The sequence below is a fragment of the Triticum urartu genome, chromosome 3A (genome assembly GCF_056163025.1).
Source record: "Triticum urartu cultivar PI428250 chromosome 3A, HENAU_Tu73, whole genome shotgun sequence".
NCBI lineage: Eukaryota > Viridiplantae > Streptophyta > Magnoliopsida > Poales > Poaceae > Triticum > Triticum urartu.
The window spans coordinates 730,480,120-730,496,432 of NC_141875.1; the positions used below are offsets into that span (position 1 = coordinate 730,480,120).

Consider the following 16,313-nt stretch of genomic DNA (forward strand, 5'->3'; position numbering starts at 1 on the left):
ACGTGATATGCCAATTGCTATTTACCCTTCATAAGGACCCTTTTCATCGAATCCGATCCGACTAAAGTAGGAGAGACAGACACCCGCTAGCCACCTTATGCAACTAGTGCATGTCAGTCGGTGGAACCAGTCTCACGTAAGAATACGTGTAAGGTCGGTCCGGGCCGCTTCATCCCACGATGCCGCCGAATCAAGATAAGACTAGTAACGGCAAGCATATTGAACAAAATCAACGCCCACAACTACTTTGTGTTCTACTCGTGCATAGAAACTACGCATAGACCTAGCTCTGATACCACTGTTGGGGAACGTAGCAATAATTCAAAATTTTCCTACGTGTCACCAAGATCAATCTATGGAGTCATCTAGCAACGAGGGAGGAGTGGATCTACATACCCTTGTAGATCGCGCGCGGAAGCGTTCAAGAGAACGGGGTTGATGGAGTCGTACTCGTCGTGATTCAAATCACCGATGATCCTAGTGCCGAACGGACGGCACATCCGCGTTCAACACACGTACGGAACGGAGACGTCTCCCACGCCTTGATCCAGCAAGGAGGAGGGAGAGGTTGATGGAGATCCAGCAGCACGACGGCGTGGTGGAAGTAGCGGGATTCCAACAGGGCTTCGCTAAGCGCTGCGGGAGGAGGAAGATGTGTCACGGGAGGGAGAGGGAGGCGCCAGGCCTTAGGTATGATTGCTCCTCCTTTTCCCCACTATATATAGGGCCAAGGGAGAGGGGGAGGCGCAGCCCTTGCCCCTTCCTCCAAGGAAGGGTGCGGCCAAGGGGGGGGAGGAGTCCATCCTCCCCAAGGCACCTCGGAGGTGCCTTCCCCCTTTAGGACTCTCCCCTTTTCCTCTTCTCTTGGCGCATGGGCCTCTTGGGGCTGGTGCCCTTGGCCCATATAGGCCAAGGCACACCCCCTACAGCCCATGTGGCCCCCCGGGCAGGTGGCCCCACCCGGTGGGCCCCCGGGACCCTTCCGGTGGTCCCGGTACAATACCGGTGACCCCGAAACTTGTCCCGATGGCCGAAATAGCACTTCCTATATATAATTCTTTACCTCCGGACCATTCCGGAACTCCTCGTGACGTCCGGGATCTCATCCGGGACTCCGAACAACATTCGGGTTACCGCATACTAATATCTCTACAACCCTAGCGTCACCGAACCTTAAGTGTGTAGACCCTACGGGTTCGGGAGACATGCAGACATGACCGAGACGACTCTCCGGTCAATAACCAACAGCGGGATCTGGATACCCATGTTGGCTCCCACATGTTCCACGATGATCTCATCGGATGAACCACGATGTCAAGGACTTAATCAATCCCGTATACAATTCCCTTTGTCTAGCGGTATTGTACTTGCCCGAGATTCGATCGTCAGTATCCCGATACCTTGTTCAATCTCGTTACCGGCAAGTCTCTTTACTCGTTCCGTAACACATCATCCCGTGATTCAACTCCTTGATCACATTGTGCACATTATGATGATGTCCTACCGAGTGGGCCCAGAGATACCTCTCCGTTTACACGGAGTGACAAATCCCAGTCTCGATTCATGCCAACCCAACAGACACTTTCGGAGATACCTGTAATGTACCTTTATAGCCACCCAGTTACGTTGTGACGTTTGGCACACCCAAAGCACTCCTACGGTATCCGGGAGTTGCACAATCTCATGGTCTAAGGAAATGATACTTGACATTAGAAAAGCTTTAGCATACGAACTACACGATCTTTGTGCTAGGCTTAGGATTGGGTCTTGTCCATCACATCATTCTCCTAATGATGTGATCCCGTTATCAACGACATCTAATGTCCATGGTCAGGAAACCGTAACCATCTATTGATCAACGAGCTAGTCAACTAGAGGCTTACTAGGGACATGGTGTTGTCTATGTATCCACACATGTATCTGAGTTTCCTATCAATACAATTATAGCATGGATAATAAACGATTATCATGAACAAGGAAATATAATAATAACTAATTTATTATTGCCTCTAGGGCATATTTCCAACATGAAGGAGGGCGAGAGGAATACAAAGTACACGCACAGAAGGGCGGTGTGGCGAGCTCGCTGTAATCTTATTCAGCGGCTGCTCAAAGCGGACGGCTCTTGGTGCTCAGCTCCAACAGAAATGGAGAGAATGGCCAGGTCGTATTTCAAGGAGGTGTATACTAAGGACCCAACTCTTGATCCCAGTAAGGTCCTAGATTGCATTACTCCCAAAGTCACAGATGTTATGAATGAGTCACTGTGTAGACCATATTCCGAATAGGAAATTTCGGACGCCCTATTCCAAATCGGCCCTCTGAAGGCCCCTGGCACGGATGGCTTTCCCGGCCGGTTCTACCAACGGAATTGGGCGATGCTAAAAGAGGAAATCGTGGCAGCGGTCCAGAAGTTCTTTGTTACAGGAGTCATGCCTGAAGGGATCAATGATACGGCCATCGTCTTGATCCCAAAAGTCCAACACCCAAAGGAACTGAAAGATTTTCGACCCATCAGTCTTTGTAACGTGATTTACAAGATTGTGTCGAAATGCTTGGTAAACAGGTTACGACCTCTTCTTACTGAGTTGATCTCGGAGAACCAGAGTGCGTTCATTCTGGGAAGGCTCATCACGGATAACTCCATTATAGCTTTTGAATGTATCCATCATATTCAGACACTGTCGGAAAATTCGGAGGCCTTGTGTGCATACAAACTTGATATGTCCAAGGCATACGACCGTGTCGACTGGGTGTTTTTGGAGAAGGCCCTTCTTAGGTGGGGTTTCTCTCAGCAATGGATCTCCCGTGTCATGGCCTGTGTAACATCAGTCAAGTATTCGGTAAAATTCAACGGCAAGTTAACGGAGTCTTTCACCCCTTCTAGGGGACTTCGGCAAGGTGACCCATTGTCCCCCTTTTTATTCTTGTTTGTAGCTGATTCCTTGTCAGCTCTCTTCAACAAGTCAATGGTGGAGGATGGTTTGAGAGGGGTCAAAATATGTCGAGGTGCGCCCGAGATATCACATCTTTTATTTGCAGATGATTCCCTCTTATTCTTCCAAGCGTCAGAGCAGCAGGCTCTGCTGGTGAAGGGTTTGTTGAGCACTTATGCAGAGGCCACGGGCCAACTTATTAATCCATCCAAGTGTTCCATTCTTTTCTCCGAGCATTGCTCACTTGCGGTCGCTACAGAAGTTAAAGGAATCCTGGAAATTACACAGCAATGTTTTGAACCTAAGTATTTAGGACTCCCTGTGCCGGAGGGGAGAATGCACCAAGGCAACTTTGAATCTATTCAGGAAAGACTAAGGAAGAGGTTGGTTGATTGGGGGAGCAATATTTGTCCACTGGCGACAAAGAGATTTTGATCAAGTCAGTGGCCCAAGCAATTCCGACTTATGTGATGAGTGTTTTAAGCTCCCTGCATCATCAGTCTGTGATGAATTAACTCGCATGATTAGACAGTACTAGTGGGGGGTGGAGAAAGGGAAGAGGAAAATGGCATGGCTGAGCTGGGAGAAAATGAAGCTTCCAAAAGCCATGGGTGGTATGGGTTTTAGAGACATGAGAGCTTTCAATCAAGCTCTACTTGCTAAACAGGCCTGGAGACTTATTGATACACCAGATAGCCTTTGTACAAGATTGTTGAAAGCGAAGTACTATGCTGCCGGTAACCTTCTGGATACTGTTTTCAAGGGCAACGGGTCAGCGGTCTGGAAGGGTATTTTGCATGGGCTCGAATTACTAAAAAAGGGCATAATCTGGCGCGTCGGGAATGGCACCCTTATCCGGACTTGGAGAGACCCATGGATCCCTTGGCCATATTCGTATAGGCCTATTACACCAAAGCGTAACTGCCGTTTTAATAGAGTGTCAGATTTTCTTGATGGCAATGGAGCGTGGAGGTTGGACAGATTAACAGAACATTTTTGGTCGATGGACATTCAGCATATACTAAGGATACGCACCTCGTCAAGGCAACGCACCGATTTCGTTGCTTGGGCACCAGAGAAAAGTGGAGTGTTTACGGTGAGAAGCGCGTATTTTTTGGCCACATGCGATCATGATGCTTCCCTCGCAGGTGGTTCTTCTAGTGCGGCTCCTAATGGGAACCGCAATCTGTGGAATTGCATATGGAACTCATCGGTTCCCCAACGTATGAAAATCTCAGCTTGGAAGGCAGCGCCAGAGGCCCTCCCAACGCAGAAGTGCAAAGTTTACAGGCATCTGGCTACCAGATCCACGTGTCCCTTGTGTGGGGTGGAAGAGGAGGGTTCTTTTCATGCCTTAGTGGCGTGCCCTCATGCCAGAAGTGTTTGGCTGGGCATGCGCACTAGATGGCCACTTCCTGGTGATGAGGTTTTGATTGATACTGGTAAGGAATGGTTACTACATCTCTTGTCCAGGTGCCCTGATGACATACGGAACATGATCATTATGATATGCTGGCGTATATGGCAATTGCGATCTGATCAAACGCATGGCAAGGAGATACCTCCAGTCCAAGTTACGGTCGATTTTCTGGATAGCTATTATAATTCAGTCTTGCTGGCTGGCCGGTTCTCATCGGATGAAATCATCAAGGGGAAGATGCCATCTTCGGCAGCCCCTGCCATGCTTGAGAAGAAGACGCCTTTGGCCCTGCCGTGGCCAAATCCAAATCCAGGGCGGTTGGCTCTATCTGTGGACGGGTCGTTCGATAGCTCGGATGGTACAGCCGCCGCGGGGATGGTTCTACGTGACAGCAATGGACATCTCATCTTCTCTGCGTATCGAGTGTTATTTCACTGTAATGATGCTCTCGAAGCTGAACTACATGCGATAATGCAAGGTATGGCTCTGGCCATCCAACATACTTCACTCCCAGTGATCGTTCAGTCGGACTCGGCGGAAGCACTATCAAGTTTGGCGAGCAAGGGACTGGAGCACTCTGCATATGGGCACCTGGTTCGTGAGATCAAGGAGTTAATGTGTAATAGGGAGTTTTATTCTCAGAAAATTCATTGTAGTCAAAATAGAGTTGCAGATCGGTTGGCCAACTATAGCCATACGGAGTGTACCACTGCTGTGTGGTTAACTTCGGCTCCACCTTGTATCGAGGAGCTTTGGCCTCTTGATTGTAACACTATTATCAAGTAATAAAACTCCTTTTACCCCCGCAAAAAAAAAGATTGTAATGACCTGGTAACTGAGGAATACAAGTATTTCTATTAAAAAAAAGTTATCTATTTTATTTAGATATGTGTGGTGTTACGGGTAGTTTGAGGACGGAGATGCGAGTCTAATACAGTACCCACCTGCGTAACAGCGTAAGGCACGTGGCTGGATTCGTGGACCGGTGGACGGAGCTACACTGCGGCTTGCGCTTCATCCATCGCGTCGTCCTCTCCATACCTCGCCGCCGATGGCGCTGCTCCGCCTCCACCTCCTCCGGCCGCCGCCTGCTCCGCTCGCCGCCTTCTCCTCCCCCTGGCGCCGCGCTCTCCCAACCACCAGACCCGCTGCACCCGCCTCCCGCCTCCTCTGCTCCAACCACCCCGCCGCCCCCTCCTCCCCCTCGCCCTCCATCGTCGGCGGCCTGCTCGACTACCTCAACGAGTCATGGACGCAGTTCCACGCCACTGGTGAGTGAACGAGCGAGCGAAAGCCCCTCCGCTCCATGCTTCTGCTTCACAACCCACGCCACGCCAGGCGTCCCGTCTCTGCTCGGCATGCGCGAGGCCCTCAATCTGTTCGGTCTTATTCCTCACCGGGACGAACGCTAGCTCGCCGCCCATTCTTACCACTAAATGCTGCTAATTATCTTGTGAACTATGTGCACCATGGACCCTGGCATTTAGGCATTGTTGCCTGTTGGTGGCAAATTCAACTATTCAAGTGCTTACTTCGTCCTGTTTGTTTGTGTTGGTCATGGTTTCAGCCGAGGCCAAGAGGCAGCTGCTCGCGGCGGGGTTCGAGCTGCTCAGCGAGAACGACGACTGGGACCTGCAGCCTGGTGGCCGCTACTTCTTCACTCGCAACATGTCCTGCTTGGTGGCCTTTGCAGTCGGGGAAAAGTGAGTTTGTTCGAAGAGCTCCGCTCCTCCATACTCGCAGTGCATTCGTGTTATCACTCAAGATTTCTTGGTTAACCTTGCCCTGCATATCTTATATTTTGGCAATTCAATCTTATCAAACAAACCTCTGTTGTAGCATAAAGCATGACCATAGTATTTAAGTGATTTAGATATCTGTAGTTAAGGAAGAGGTCATGACAGCATTAGAATTTGTTTTTCTTCTCATGCCTGTACTGTATTCGTCCTAATTTCGAAGATCTGTAAAAGCTCTGGATTGCTGGGTGGTATCCCATGGCAACATACTATGAGTTTCAAACTAATAATTCGTATCCCATGGCTCAGTACCAAAAACATGATTTCAAATCAAAAATTTGTGATTGTGAAACTGTCGTAAGTGCATGTTTAATCTGAAAGACATGCAAATGCCTTTGTTCTGTTCTGCAGGTACAGAGTTGGTAATGGTTTCAATATAATTGCAGCCCACACTGATAGTCCATGCCTCAAGCTGAAACCGAGATCTGCTTCTTTCAAATCTGGCCATCAAATGGTAGGTGTACAGACCTATGGAGGTGGGTTGTGGCACACATGGTTTGATAGAGATCTAACACTGGCCGGACGAGTCATCCTCAAGGTTCCAGATGGTTCATTTACGCATAAGCTTGTCAAAGTGAACAGACCACTCATTCGCGTACCGACACTGGCTATACATCTTGACCGGTTATTTCTCATGCCCTTTCTATCACTGTTAATTTCAATTTTCCATTGAGAACTAAAATGCAATCTAAGATGTAGTCTTCTACCCTCTGGCTAGCAATAGAGTTTTAGACATCTCTTCTAGTACTGCAGTCTCGTGTGGCCCTTCCCAAGTATAATGATTTTTTTTTCTATAATAGAAAATTTATCCATATCATGGTATTTGAGACCTATCCCAGTAACATTCTTTCAATGCATCCAGTAGATTGTTGATGTCCTGTTTAAATGGATTTATCTGTAGTAACATTCTTCCATTTTACCCATATAATCCACCATTTATCTGCATCTAAGTTTTTTGAAAGCTTATCTCGATACCATCCTTTCAAGTTCATTGAATCTGCAGCCAAGCATCTAGTAGGTTGTTGCTATTGCTATCCTATTTAGCTGTAACTTTATTTGGCCATTCCATGTGTAGCTGAGTGAGTTGTTTTCCTTTTAGCACAGTGAATTCTGAAGGATTCAAGCCTAATCTAGAGAATCATCTGGCTCCACTTCTTGCAACAAAATGTGAAGAGACTATTATCAGTTCTGATGACAAAAAAAGTTCAAGTTCCACAAAGATTGTCCATCATTCACTACTTTTGCAAGTAATTCCACTCTCTATCCTTTTCCTATTGCCCATCATTGAAGCAAGAGTTTAGTTTTAAATTTGTAAGCTGGCTTCAAATTGCACTTATAGCCAACTTTCTGACCCACAGGTTCTTTCAGAAGAAATCGGTTGTGGATCAGATGAAATTATTGGTATGGAGTTGAACGTGTGTGATACCCAACCTAGCTGCCTTGGTGGGGGGAAGAATGAGTTCATTTATTCTGGTAGATTGGATAACCTCGCTTCATGTTATTGTGCCCTTAAATCCCTCATGGGCTCTTCCAAGATGCCAGAAGATTTGTCCAACGAGAAGGGTATTAGAATGATTGCTTTGTTTGATAACGAAGAGGTATTCGAACAAGTTCTGCTCTCCTTGGTGCAAGTATATGTATGCATATCCTGGATTCCTAATACTTGTTTGGAGCCTGTTTTGATGGCTTTAAGACTAATATGGTTGTGAATGAGAAATATCACTGATAAGTTATAGCTCAGTAGTTGCTCATGTTCACATAAACTATTGCTGATTGTTGGACTAAGAGTAGTTCTTAATGATATAGTTATGTATAAAATATTTGCACAAAGGATTTTTGAATTAGAACTATCTAGGGTGTCCTTGTTTGTTTTCTGTGCCTGGCTTCTTCTTCCTCGTGTTATAACATGACACTGTTCAGGTTGGTTCAAATTCGATGCAAGGGGCAGGTGCACCAACCATATTCCAGGCCATGAGACGAATTGTTGACTCCTTGATGCATCAGTCCATGGGGGAGGGGGCTTTAGAGCGTGCACTAACTTCTTCTTTCCTTGGTAGGATTCATGTCTATACTGTCTGTTGGGTATAGCGTGTGACAAGTCTCTGATTGAACTCTGTTCTCCCTTTCAGTTTCCGCAGATATGGCTCATGCCCTGCACCCAAACTATCCAGACAAGCATGAAGAGTACCACAGACCAGAACTACAAAAAGGACTTGTTATCAAGCATAATGCTAACCAGCGTTATGCCACAAGTGCTGTAACAGCTTTTCTCTTCAAAGAAATAGCTCGAATTCATAACCTTCCCGTCCAGGTATTTTTTGACTTCTTTGCTTTTAAACAACGGTTACAAAATTCCTTCTGGTGCAAGGTTCACTGTTTAAACAAATGATGATCGTTTTCTTACTCTCTATTTAACTATGAGATAAAATTTGCTGTCTTTCGAGTATGTGAGTGAGTTTGAGAAATGGTACTGATGCAATGAATACCCTACAGGAATTTGTTGTGAGGAATGATATGGGTTGTGGGTCAACTATCGGTCCCATACTTGCTTCCGGTGTTGGCATACGGACTGTTGATTGTGGTATTCCTCAGCTTTCCATGCACAGGTATGCTCAGCTTTCTCTTCTTTGCACCTGTTGGTTATCGCACACTGATTTAGCATGTATCTGGAAAAATATCAGCTATACGACTTCTCTTTCAGTTCACATACACAATGTCTTACCGAGATGCTGCAAATGGAACACAAATGACAATCACATCTCATGAATAATATGCTTCGATTTGTATCTATCTCTATCCGCATCATGGTTCTTCCTACAATCATGTGTTGTATTACAAGTACTTGACCACTATTGCATTGGTTTGCAGCGTTCGGGAAATGTGTGGCAGAGAAGACATAGACACCACATACAAGCACTTCAAAGCTTTCTTCGAGATGTTCTCGGACATTGACCAGAAACTGAATGTAGACTTTTAGCTCTTGACATCTGAATGTGCAGTCTCTGAAGAATGTATGGATATTCAGCTCGGCCTCTGAATAATGTCTTGATCATAGTATCAGTTTTTGTTGTATATCCGATCTAGTTTAAGACAAGAGCACTGGCTTTGAAAATCATTTCCCAAGCAATAATACAAATTAACAGAAATTTCCTTGAGATTGTGTTTATAACTTAAATTTCTGAAGCTAATTGTTTCTCCTTGTTGCTGATCACAGTTAGTTTTATCCGTAAATTAGAAAATTTCTAATTGCTGTAGGCACACTTAACTTAAGAGCTGCTGGTACAACTCCGCAAAATGATCAAACAAGAAAAAACAAATAACACATTCTAATAGCTTTTCTGAAACTTAACACTCAACAATGGCCGTTCTTGTTCACTTGTTCACACTATCATTGCCAAGGAAAAACATAGCACGGAAAATAAATGGTATAGCCAGTTTAACCTCCCACTGTTGTACAATGTGATCATGGATGATAACAACTATCCTTTGAACCAATGCAGTTCTTTTTGCCAAAAAAAAAAACTCGATGAAAACTGAACCAAATTGGTGCACAGCTGCACGCAAGTCAGGTGTACTTTACAATGCTTGTAAAACACAAACAGGCTGTTAGGGATGTCGCTAACACTGCATCCCTGTTCCTGGACTACTATAGGAACGCAGAACCAAGCGCGTCGCAGAAATACGGCATGCTTCAGTTGCCCACAAATGGCAGCGGCGTCAATCTCTATCCTTTCTTTTGCCAGTTACTGGTGCAGCCTGTTCTTCAGGTTGCCTCTGCCCAGCTCCGTTAGATGCCTCAGATGGAGATAAATCCTGGGCAACTCGGTTGGCCACCAGAGGTTCACAGGGTGGTTTGGTGAGATCTGTCCTACCAATACAAAGCCAAGTCCTAGCTCTCTCGTCGCCAGATTTCTCCTCTATTGGCACGTGCCAAGATCCTGTCTCAGATTCCTGCGATGAAGACAACATCAGTGACAGCACGTTCCAACATCGGCACATGCCGGGATCCTGTCTCGGATTCCTGTGATGATAGGAAGCTCTATATAAACCTAAGTTGGATACTTACTTGAATCTCCGAAGAATAGGGGGGTGGCAGAACAAGCACCGCCTTCCCTTTATTAAAAGTGTACTTGACCTGCAATTGCAATTAGATTAGCACATTAACAAATAAATAGGAATAGGAGTGGTTATATGATTCATAAGTTTTGCAGTGCACACCCGATGTCTTTGCTTCCACTTGTAGAAGAAGGATGATGATCCTAGGAGCTCAAATATGTGATCTCTCATTTCATCATTAGTCACGAGCAAACAGTTCAATCCAATTGCTGCATATAGCCAATACCTGCAAAGTTATATCACATATATTTAGCAAACCCAGGAAACATAACAGTTGGTAAGATGCTGAAAATCAACAACAATCTAATTTCACATATTAGTCAATATATGCAGTTCAGGGTAAGAGATGCACTTCCAGCTCAGAATAAGGCGAACTTGAACTTAGATTAATATCTGAAGCATACTACAAATGTGAAACAAGAAGTGCAAGAATATCCACGGCTAGAAAGTGGGGAAAACATTACCAGTCATCATTTGACCCACTTGGCGATGTGTACAATGCTCCATTTGCTCTCCAAGTTTCAATAAGATGCCTATTGGATGCAGTTTCCATAAGCTTAGCGATGCGTTTATTATGTAGTATAACAAGTGGCCATTTCCCATTATATCTATCTCGTAGCTCAGTTACAACAGCATCCAACTGCTCTATATTAAGCATGACAAATGGAACATGGGATTAGTACAAATTACTTCAGTGGTGACAGCACATCAGAATACAGTGTAGGATGATGCACAGACCTGAACTAAGCTGAAACCGCCCTCAGCAAAATTTTGTTGATAAAGTGCAATATTTGCACCATCGACTATAGCTTCGTATTCTTTATGTGCTTCCAGCCACTCCTACAGCAAGTCAAAATTTCAGCTTGTAAAAGGAAAAACTATGTTCTGAACTTTATAAACATGTATTTCTCCAAATAAAAGCAACAGACAAATCAATACAGTATACGGAACATAATTTGATTGTCATCTTTCCTTAAGCTACCTTAGTTCCTAGACAGGTGAATACGGACTCCCCTGACTACCAGGTTTACGATCAGTTTCTTGAGCAAGCAAATATTGTGCAGTATGGCAACCAAAAACAAGGCCTTTAGGGGTGACTAAAATGTTTTAACACAACTGCAGTTCAGTTTCCATAAACGAATCAACATATAAACTTACTGTACAAACACTTAATTTGGCTACAGAACAACAACACCAAAAGTAGTCATATGCACAAAACAGGGTGGCGCGCTTTCTTCAGGTATAGTTTTGATAAATTAGTTCTTAGTAATCACACAATGCCAGCTACTAATTGAGTAAAACCAAGCACACATGAGTCTGCCTATCACAATTTATGTTAATTTGATTGGCACTTCTCATTAGCTAGTTTTTATTTCTAGACTAATAATAACTGTCATGCTTTAGTTATATGATTTTTTTATGGATTTCACTAACTACAGCTTTAGGACCAGTTACTTGAGCAAGCAATTATTGTGCAGACATGGCAACCAACCAGAAGGTCTTTAAGGATGCCTCAAGTATGCTAACCAACAGTAGTTCAATTTCTATAAACCAAACATAAAATATAGATGAAGAAAGTAATCATATAAGCCCATTCAATTTGGCCACAACATATCATCACACAAGCAGTTATCTGCACAAAGCAGGGAGGCACACTATCTCCAGGTGAATGTCATGCTTTAATTATATGAAGATTATGGATTCCCCTAACTAAAACTTACGGAGCAGTTACTTCTGCAAGCAATTATTTTGAAGGCATGTTAACCAACCACAAGGTCTTTCAGGATTACTCAGATTGTTAACACAACCAGAGTTCTATAAACGGAGGTGAAAATTAACATAGATGAAGAAGCTTATCATATAAACCTACTGAATTTGGTCACGATACAAGTCACTATCCTCAGAAAACAGGGAGGCATACTATCTCCAGGTCTCGTTTTCCCAATTTAATTCTTAGAAAACCACACGGTGCCAGCTAGTAAATGGAATAAAACCAAACACAATATCTACTCTGCATATCACAATTGCCAGTAAACTAAAGAAACTAACTATATTAACAAAATGTGCAATGCTCCAGGTTAGCTAGGGAGTTAAACCCAAGGGACAGTATATATGCACCTGAAATTGGCTGAAATTTGCTTTGGTCTCCCTCTCAAGGGCCAACCCAGAAATAGAGTCAGCAAACTTCTGTGTCTCCTCCATGTCAATATCAACAGAAGCTAGGCGGCATCCGCATCCGCCACACTCGCCTTCTGCCCCAACTTTCACCCGCTGCACCATCCACGGGCCACTCTGGAGCCACCCCAGCTGATGGCACCCACCGCCATTCGCCACAATGGCGTCCTTCACCTGGCATGCATCCCAATCCATCTTCCCAGCCGTCGCCGCCTTCTCGCTCCGAAACCATGCCTCCAACACCTCCGCAGTCTCCTCTTTAACACAGCCGACCGCTCGCCGCAGCTTGTGCATATACTCATACACCTTGTCTGCATCCCCCGCCTTGGCGCTCACCTCAAGGAGCGCAGCGAGCTCAGGCTCCTCCGGCGAGACGGCGGATGCCGCCATGTGTGCCTCAACCGCGTAGGCCTTGCCGGCCTCCCCGGCGCGCCGGAACGCCGCGAGCACGGGGCTGTAGGACCGGAGGCGTGGCGCGAGGCCGTACTTCTCCCGCATGGTGGAGACGAGCCCGAAGGCCTCGTCGGCACCCTCAGCGTCCGCGGCGGCGACGACGCGGGCGAGCGAGGTGATGGTAGCCTCGGAGGGGGGAGCCCCGACCCCGAGCATGTGGGCGAACACGCGGCGCGCGGCGGCGGCCGGGTGGGCCGGGAACGCGGCGCGGTCCGCGGAGGCGAGCAGGTGGAGGAGCTGGTTGTACTGGTGCGCGGCGAGGCGGAGGTCGGGCGCCGCGTCCGGGCCGGAGACGGCGGCGTCGAAGGCGGCCATGGCCGCCGCGGCGTCCCCGCGGCGGGTGCAGTCGGTGAGGGTGCGGGAGAGGTCCGAGTTGGGGCCCTTCCCGCCCCGGCCGCGCTTACGGCGGGTCCCGTCGCCGGCGGCGGCGGCGGCGGTGGCCATGGGCGGCTGGAGAGAAACCCTAACGGGAAGCGAGGGTTTGGACTTGGAGCCGCTCAGCGGCCATGGCCCATATACTCTTGGCAGGAGGGCGCTGCCGGTCGCTGAGATTAGTCCCATACCGCTAGCCGAGAGGAGTTCATCGCGGTTTATAAGGCGGAGTTGGTGCCTCTGGGAGCACTAGCCACAGGATGAAGTGAGCGGGCCTAACCAGCCCTGGAAAGTCCCCGGGCCCCATGCGCAGCGATGCGCCCACGGAGACGTGGACGGCCCATGAGCCGGCTCTCCCTGCCTCGGCGGGGGGCAGAGACGAGTGTGGAGCCCAATCACAGGGGGCCGGCTCTGGGTCAATTGGCCAATCTCACAGTTATTCACTTGGTCCGTAATGGATTAACAGAACGGGGCTTACACTCCTGTGGCACCACCTTTTTTTTTTTGTCGTTATATTGAACACCGTTAGTGGTGTCGGTCGTTGTGATCGGACATCTATGCCTCGATTGACGTCGTTGTTCCACTCCAAGGTCTTCTTGGCCCACGAAAATAGCGTAGCAGATGCCGAGGCCTGAATCCAGGTTAAATCATGGCTCATGGTCGGATTGCACTTGTTAATGATGTACTCCTCCGTCCATGAATAAATGTACTTCTACCTTTTGTCTTAAGTCATAGTTTTAAAACTTTGACCAACTTTATAGGGAAAAGTAGCAGCATTTATGACACTAAATTAGTATCACTAGATTTGTTTTGAATTGTAATTTCATAATATATTAATTTTATGTCATATATGTTACTACTCTTTTGTATATATTTGGTCAAAATTTTAAAACTTTAACTTAGAACAAAGGCTAGAAGTACACTTATTCGCGGACGGAGGGAGTAGGCATTGATATGAAGGTTGGGGGTCAAAGACGATGCTAAAGTCCCGGTCCTTCTTGCCATTGAAGTAAAAGTAATCCCGGTCACCGCATGAGACTCCGGGGTTAGAAATCACACACTCGAGGGAGAAACGTTGATAAATAGTATTGTGCATCATCAGGACATGTATGTATAACATCGTTTCAAAGGTACACATTAACTACATACTTGCATTGCCACTTATGTAGGAAATGTGCGTATCAAATTTATCCTAGGTATACTCACTACAGAACGTCTTGCAGCTGAGCGGCGGGCCATGCATCCGCTGCCACCACCTTGAATTCCTTGGGTAGAGTCGCACCTGAGCGGCGGCGCCAACAAATGTGACGGCACAAAAGACCACCATCGCAGTAGCAACCACGGCTACCAATTGCCACAACATGCCGTAGCTCGAATTGCGAGTTCTTGCCTGAGATAGTACGATCCGTATGTGCACTGTATTGCTGCTGCTGCCTGCTGGTGACCGGTTATGACGAGAATTAACTACCTTGTTTATACACGAATTGACCCGAAGGACTTTATTTTAATGTTGTACCCATGGTACTTCCTCCGTTCCAAAATACTTGACTTCCATTTGTCAAAAAAAAATATACCTATATACTAAAACATGTCTAGATACATCTATATTTTGATAAATGAAAGGCATGTATTGTGAAACGGAGGGAGTACATAGTTGACATTCATGTGGGTCAGTTGTACTAAACCCATCATGGGTAAGTAAAAGCCATGCAAAAAGAATGACATTGAGTGAAGCTTGACCTACAAATTAACAAATTTAGTCTAGGCCACTCAGAATATGCCAAGAAAAGCAAAAAGAGAAAATAATAGAAGAACAGCTAGGTTTTTCATGGTTCTAGCCACTAGCTAGTGTTACATCACCGCCTGCACATAATCAGCATAGAGGCGAGCCAATGATCCCATGGCTGACCTAGGTAGGCTCAAGAATTGGCTTTTAGACCGTTGGATGCTGGTCATCAAGTGTCTAATTAAAGATGTTTTGCCTTCTAGTTTTCGAAGAGAATATTCTTTTAACATACAATCATATGAATTGATGTGCCATTTGCAAAGGAACCCTCCGGAACAAGACTATTTGAATTTTTAATTTCACATTAATCACAAGTACCTTTTGTTCCTTAATTGTTCAACACTCCTTCCATGAATACTATTTTCACTAACAATTTTCTACTTATTTCACATGCTATTTTTTTTTGTTCAACTAGTTCTTCTAGTTCTTTGGGTAGGTTTTTTCCATCCATAAGTTTATATCAATTCCAATTAGGTTGTATTTTTCCAACACGACCTTTAACTGTATTGAAATTCTGAAAATATATTCTCTAAATAGCGTTCCACTATTTCCCTGTAGACACACCCACTGATACCCCGATAAAGTAAACATAATCAATTGGGAGGTAGTATGTCGTCCCTTGGAATATGGTGGTCTGGGTGTCCTCAACATTGAAAAATTTGCGCGTGCTCTGAGACTGCGGTGGCCTTGGTATGAATGGACAGACCCATCCAAACTCTGGGTGGGTCTGGGCAACCCCTGTGACGAGAAGGACCTTGAGTTCTTCTACGCCTCCACCGCCATCACTGTGGGGAACGGAGCGAGAACGCCTTTTTGGAACTCTCCTTGGCTGCTTGGCCGTAAACCAAAAGACATCGCTCCCCTTATTTACGAGGCCTCGACGAGGAAAACATGGAAGATGATGTGATTGTGTGGAAACATAAAAATGATGGGGTTTACTCCGCGGTCTCAGCCTATAGGGCCCAATTCTTGGGCCTGGTGATATCCCCCTTGGACCGCATGATATGGAAGAATTGGGCACCACCAAAGGTCAAGTTCTTTGCTTGGTTGGCCCTTCAGGACAGAATTTGGACTGCCGACAGACTTGCAAAACGTGGATGGGAAAATTGTGGCTTATGCCCGCTTTGCAAACGGGAGCCCGAGACCGGGCCACATCTCTTCTTCAAATGTCGTTACATCATCAGACTCTGGAGCATGCTGGTCGCAAAACTTGGCCTTGAACATGTTGATATATCTACATGGCACTTGGCGGGATCCGT

General features: G+C 46.1%; 2 protein-coding genes and 1 non-coding gene across 3 annotated transcripts; 2 read left to right on the top strand and 1 right to left on the bottom strand.

Moving 5' to 3' along the window:
- The first annotated feature begins 5,302 nt into the window (after positions 1-5,302).
- On the top strand, positions 5,303-9,307 carry LOC125546271 (Zn-dependent exopeptidases superfamily protein). Its single transcript, XM_048710482.2, has 9 exons — positions 5,303-5,627; positions 5,924-6,059; positions 6,504-6,776; positions 7,252-7,399; positions 7,511-7,750; positions 8,073-8,205; positions 8,282-8,463; positions 8,646-8,758; positions 9,021-9,307. The coding sequence occupies exons 1-9, from the start codon at positions 5,408-5,410 to the stop codon at positions 9,127-9,129; spliced, it is 1,554 nt and encodes a 517-aa protein (XP_048566439.1). The 5' UTR covers positions 5,303-5,407; the 3' UTR covers positions 9,130-9,307.
- Positions 9,308-9,559: 252 nt separating this feature from the next.
- LOC125546270 (proteinaceous RNase P 2) lies at positions 9,560-13,472 on the bottom strand. The gene is made up of 6 exons (XM_048710481.2): positions 12,387-13,472; positions 11,007-11,108; positions 10,733-10,908; positions 10,371-10,494; positions 10,219-10,287; positions 9,560-10,103 (listed from the first exon to the last, which is right to left on the bottom strand). Exons 1-6 carry the CDS (start codon positions 13,455-13,457, stop codon positions 9,870-9,872), a joined length of 1,776 nt encoding a protein of 591 aa, XP_048566438.1. The 5' UTR covers positions 13,458-13,472; the 3' UTR covers positions 9,560-9,869.
- A 46-nt stretch (positions 13,473-13,518) lies between these two features.
- Positions 13,519-13,758, top strand: LOC147982341 (RNase MRP). Its single transcript, XR_015600067.1, has one exon.
- Positions 13,759-16,313: the final 2,555 nt, after the last annotated feature.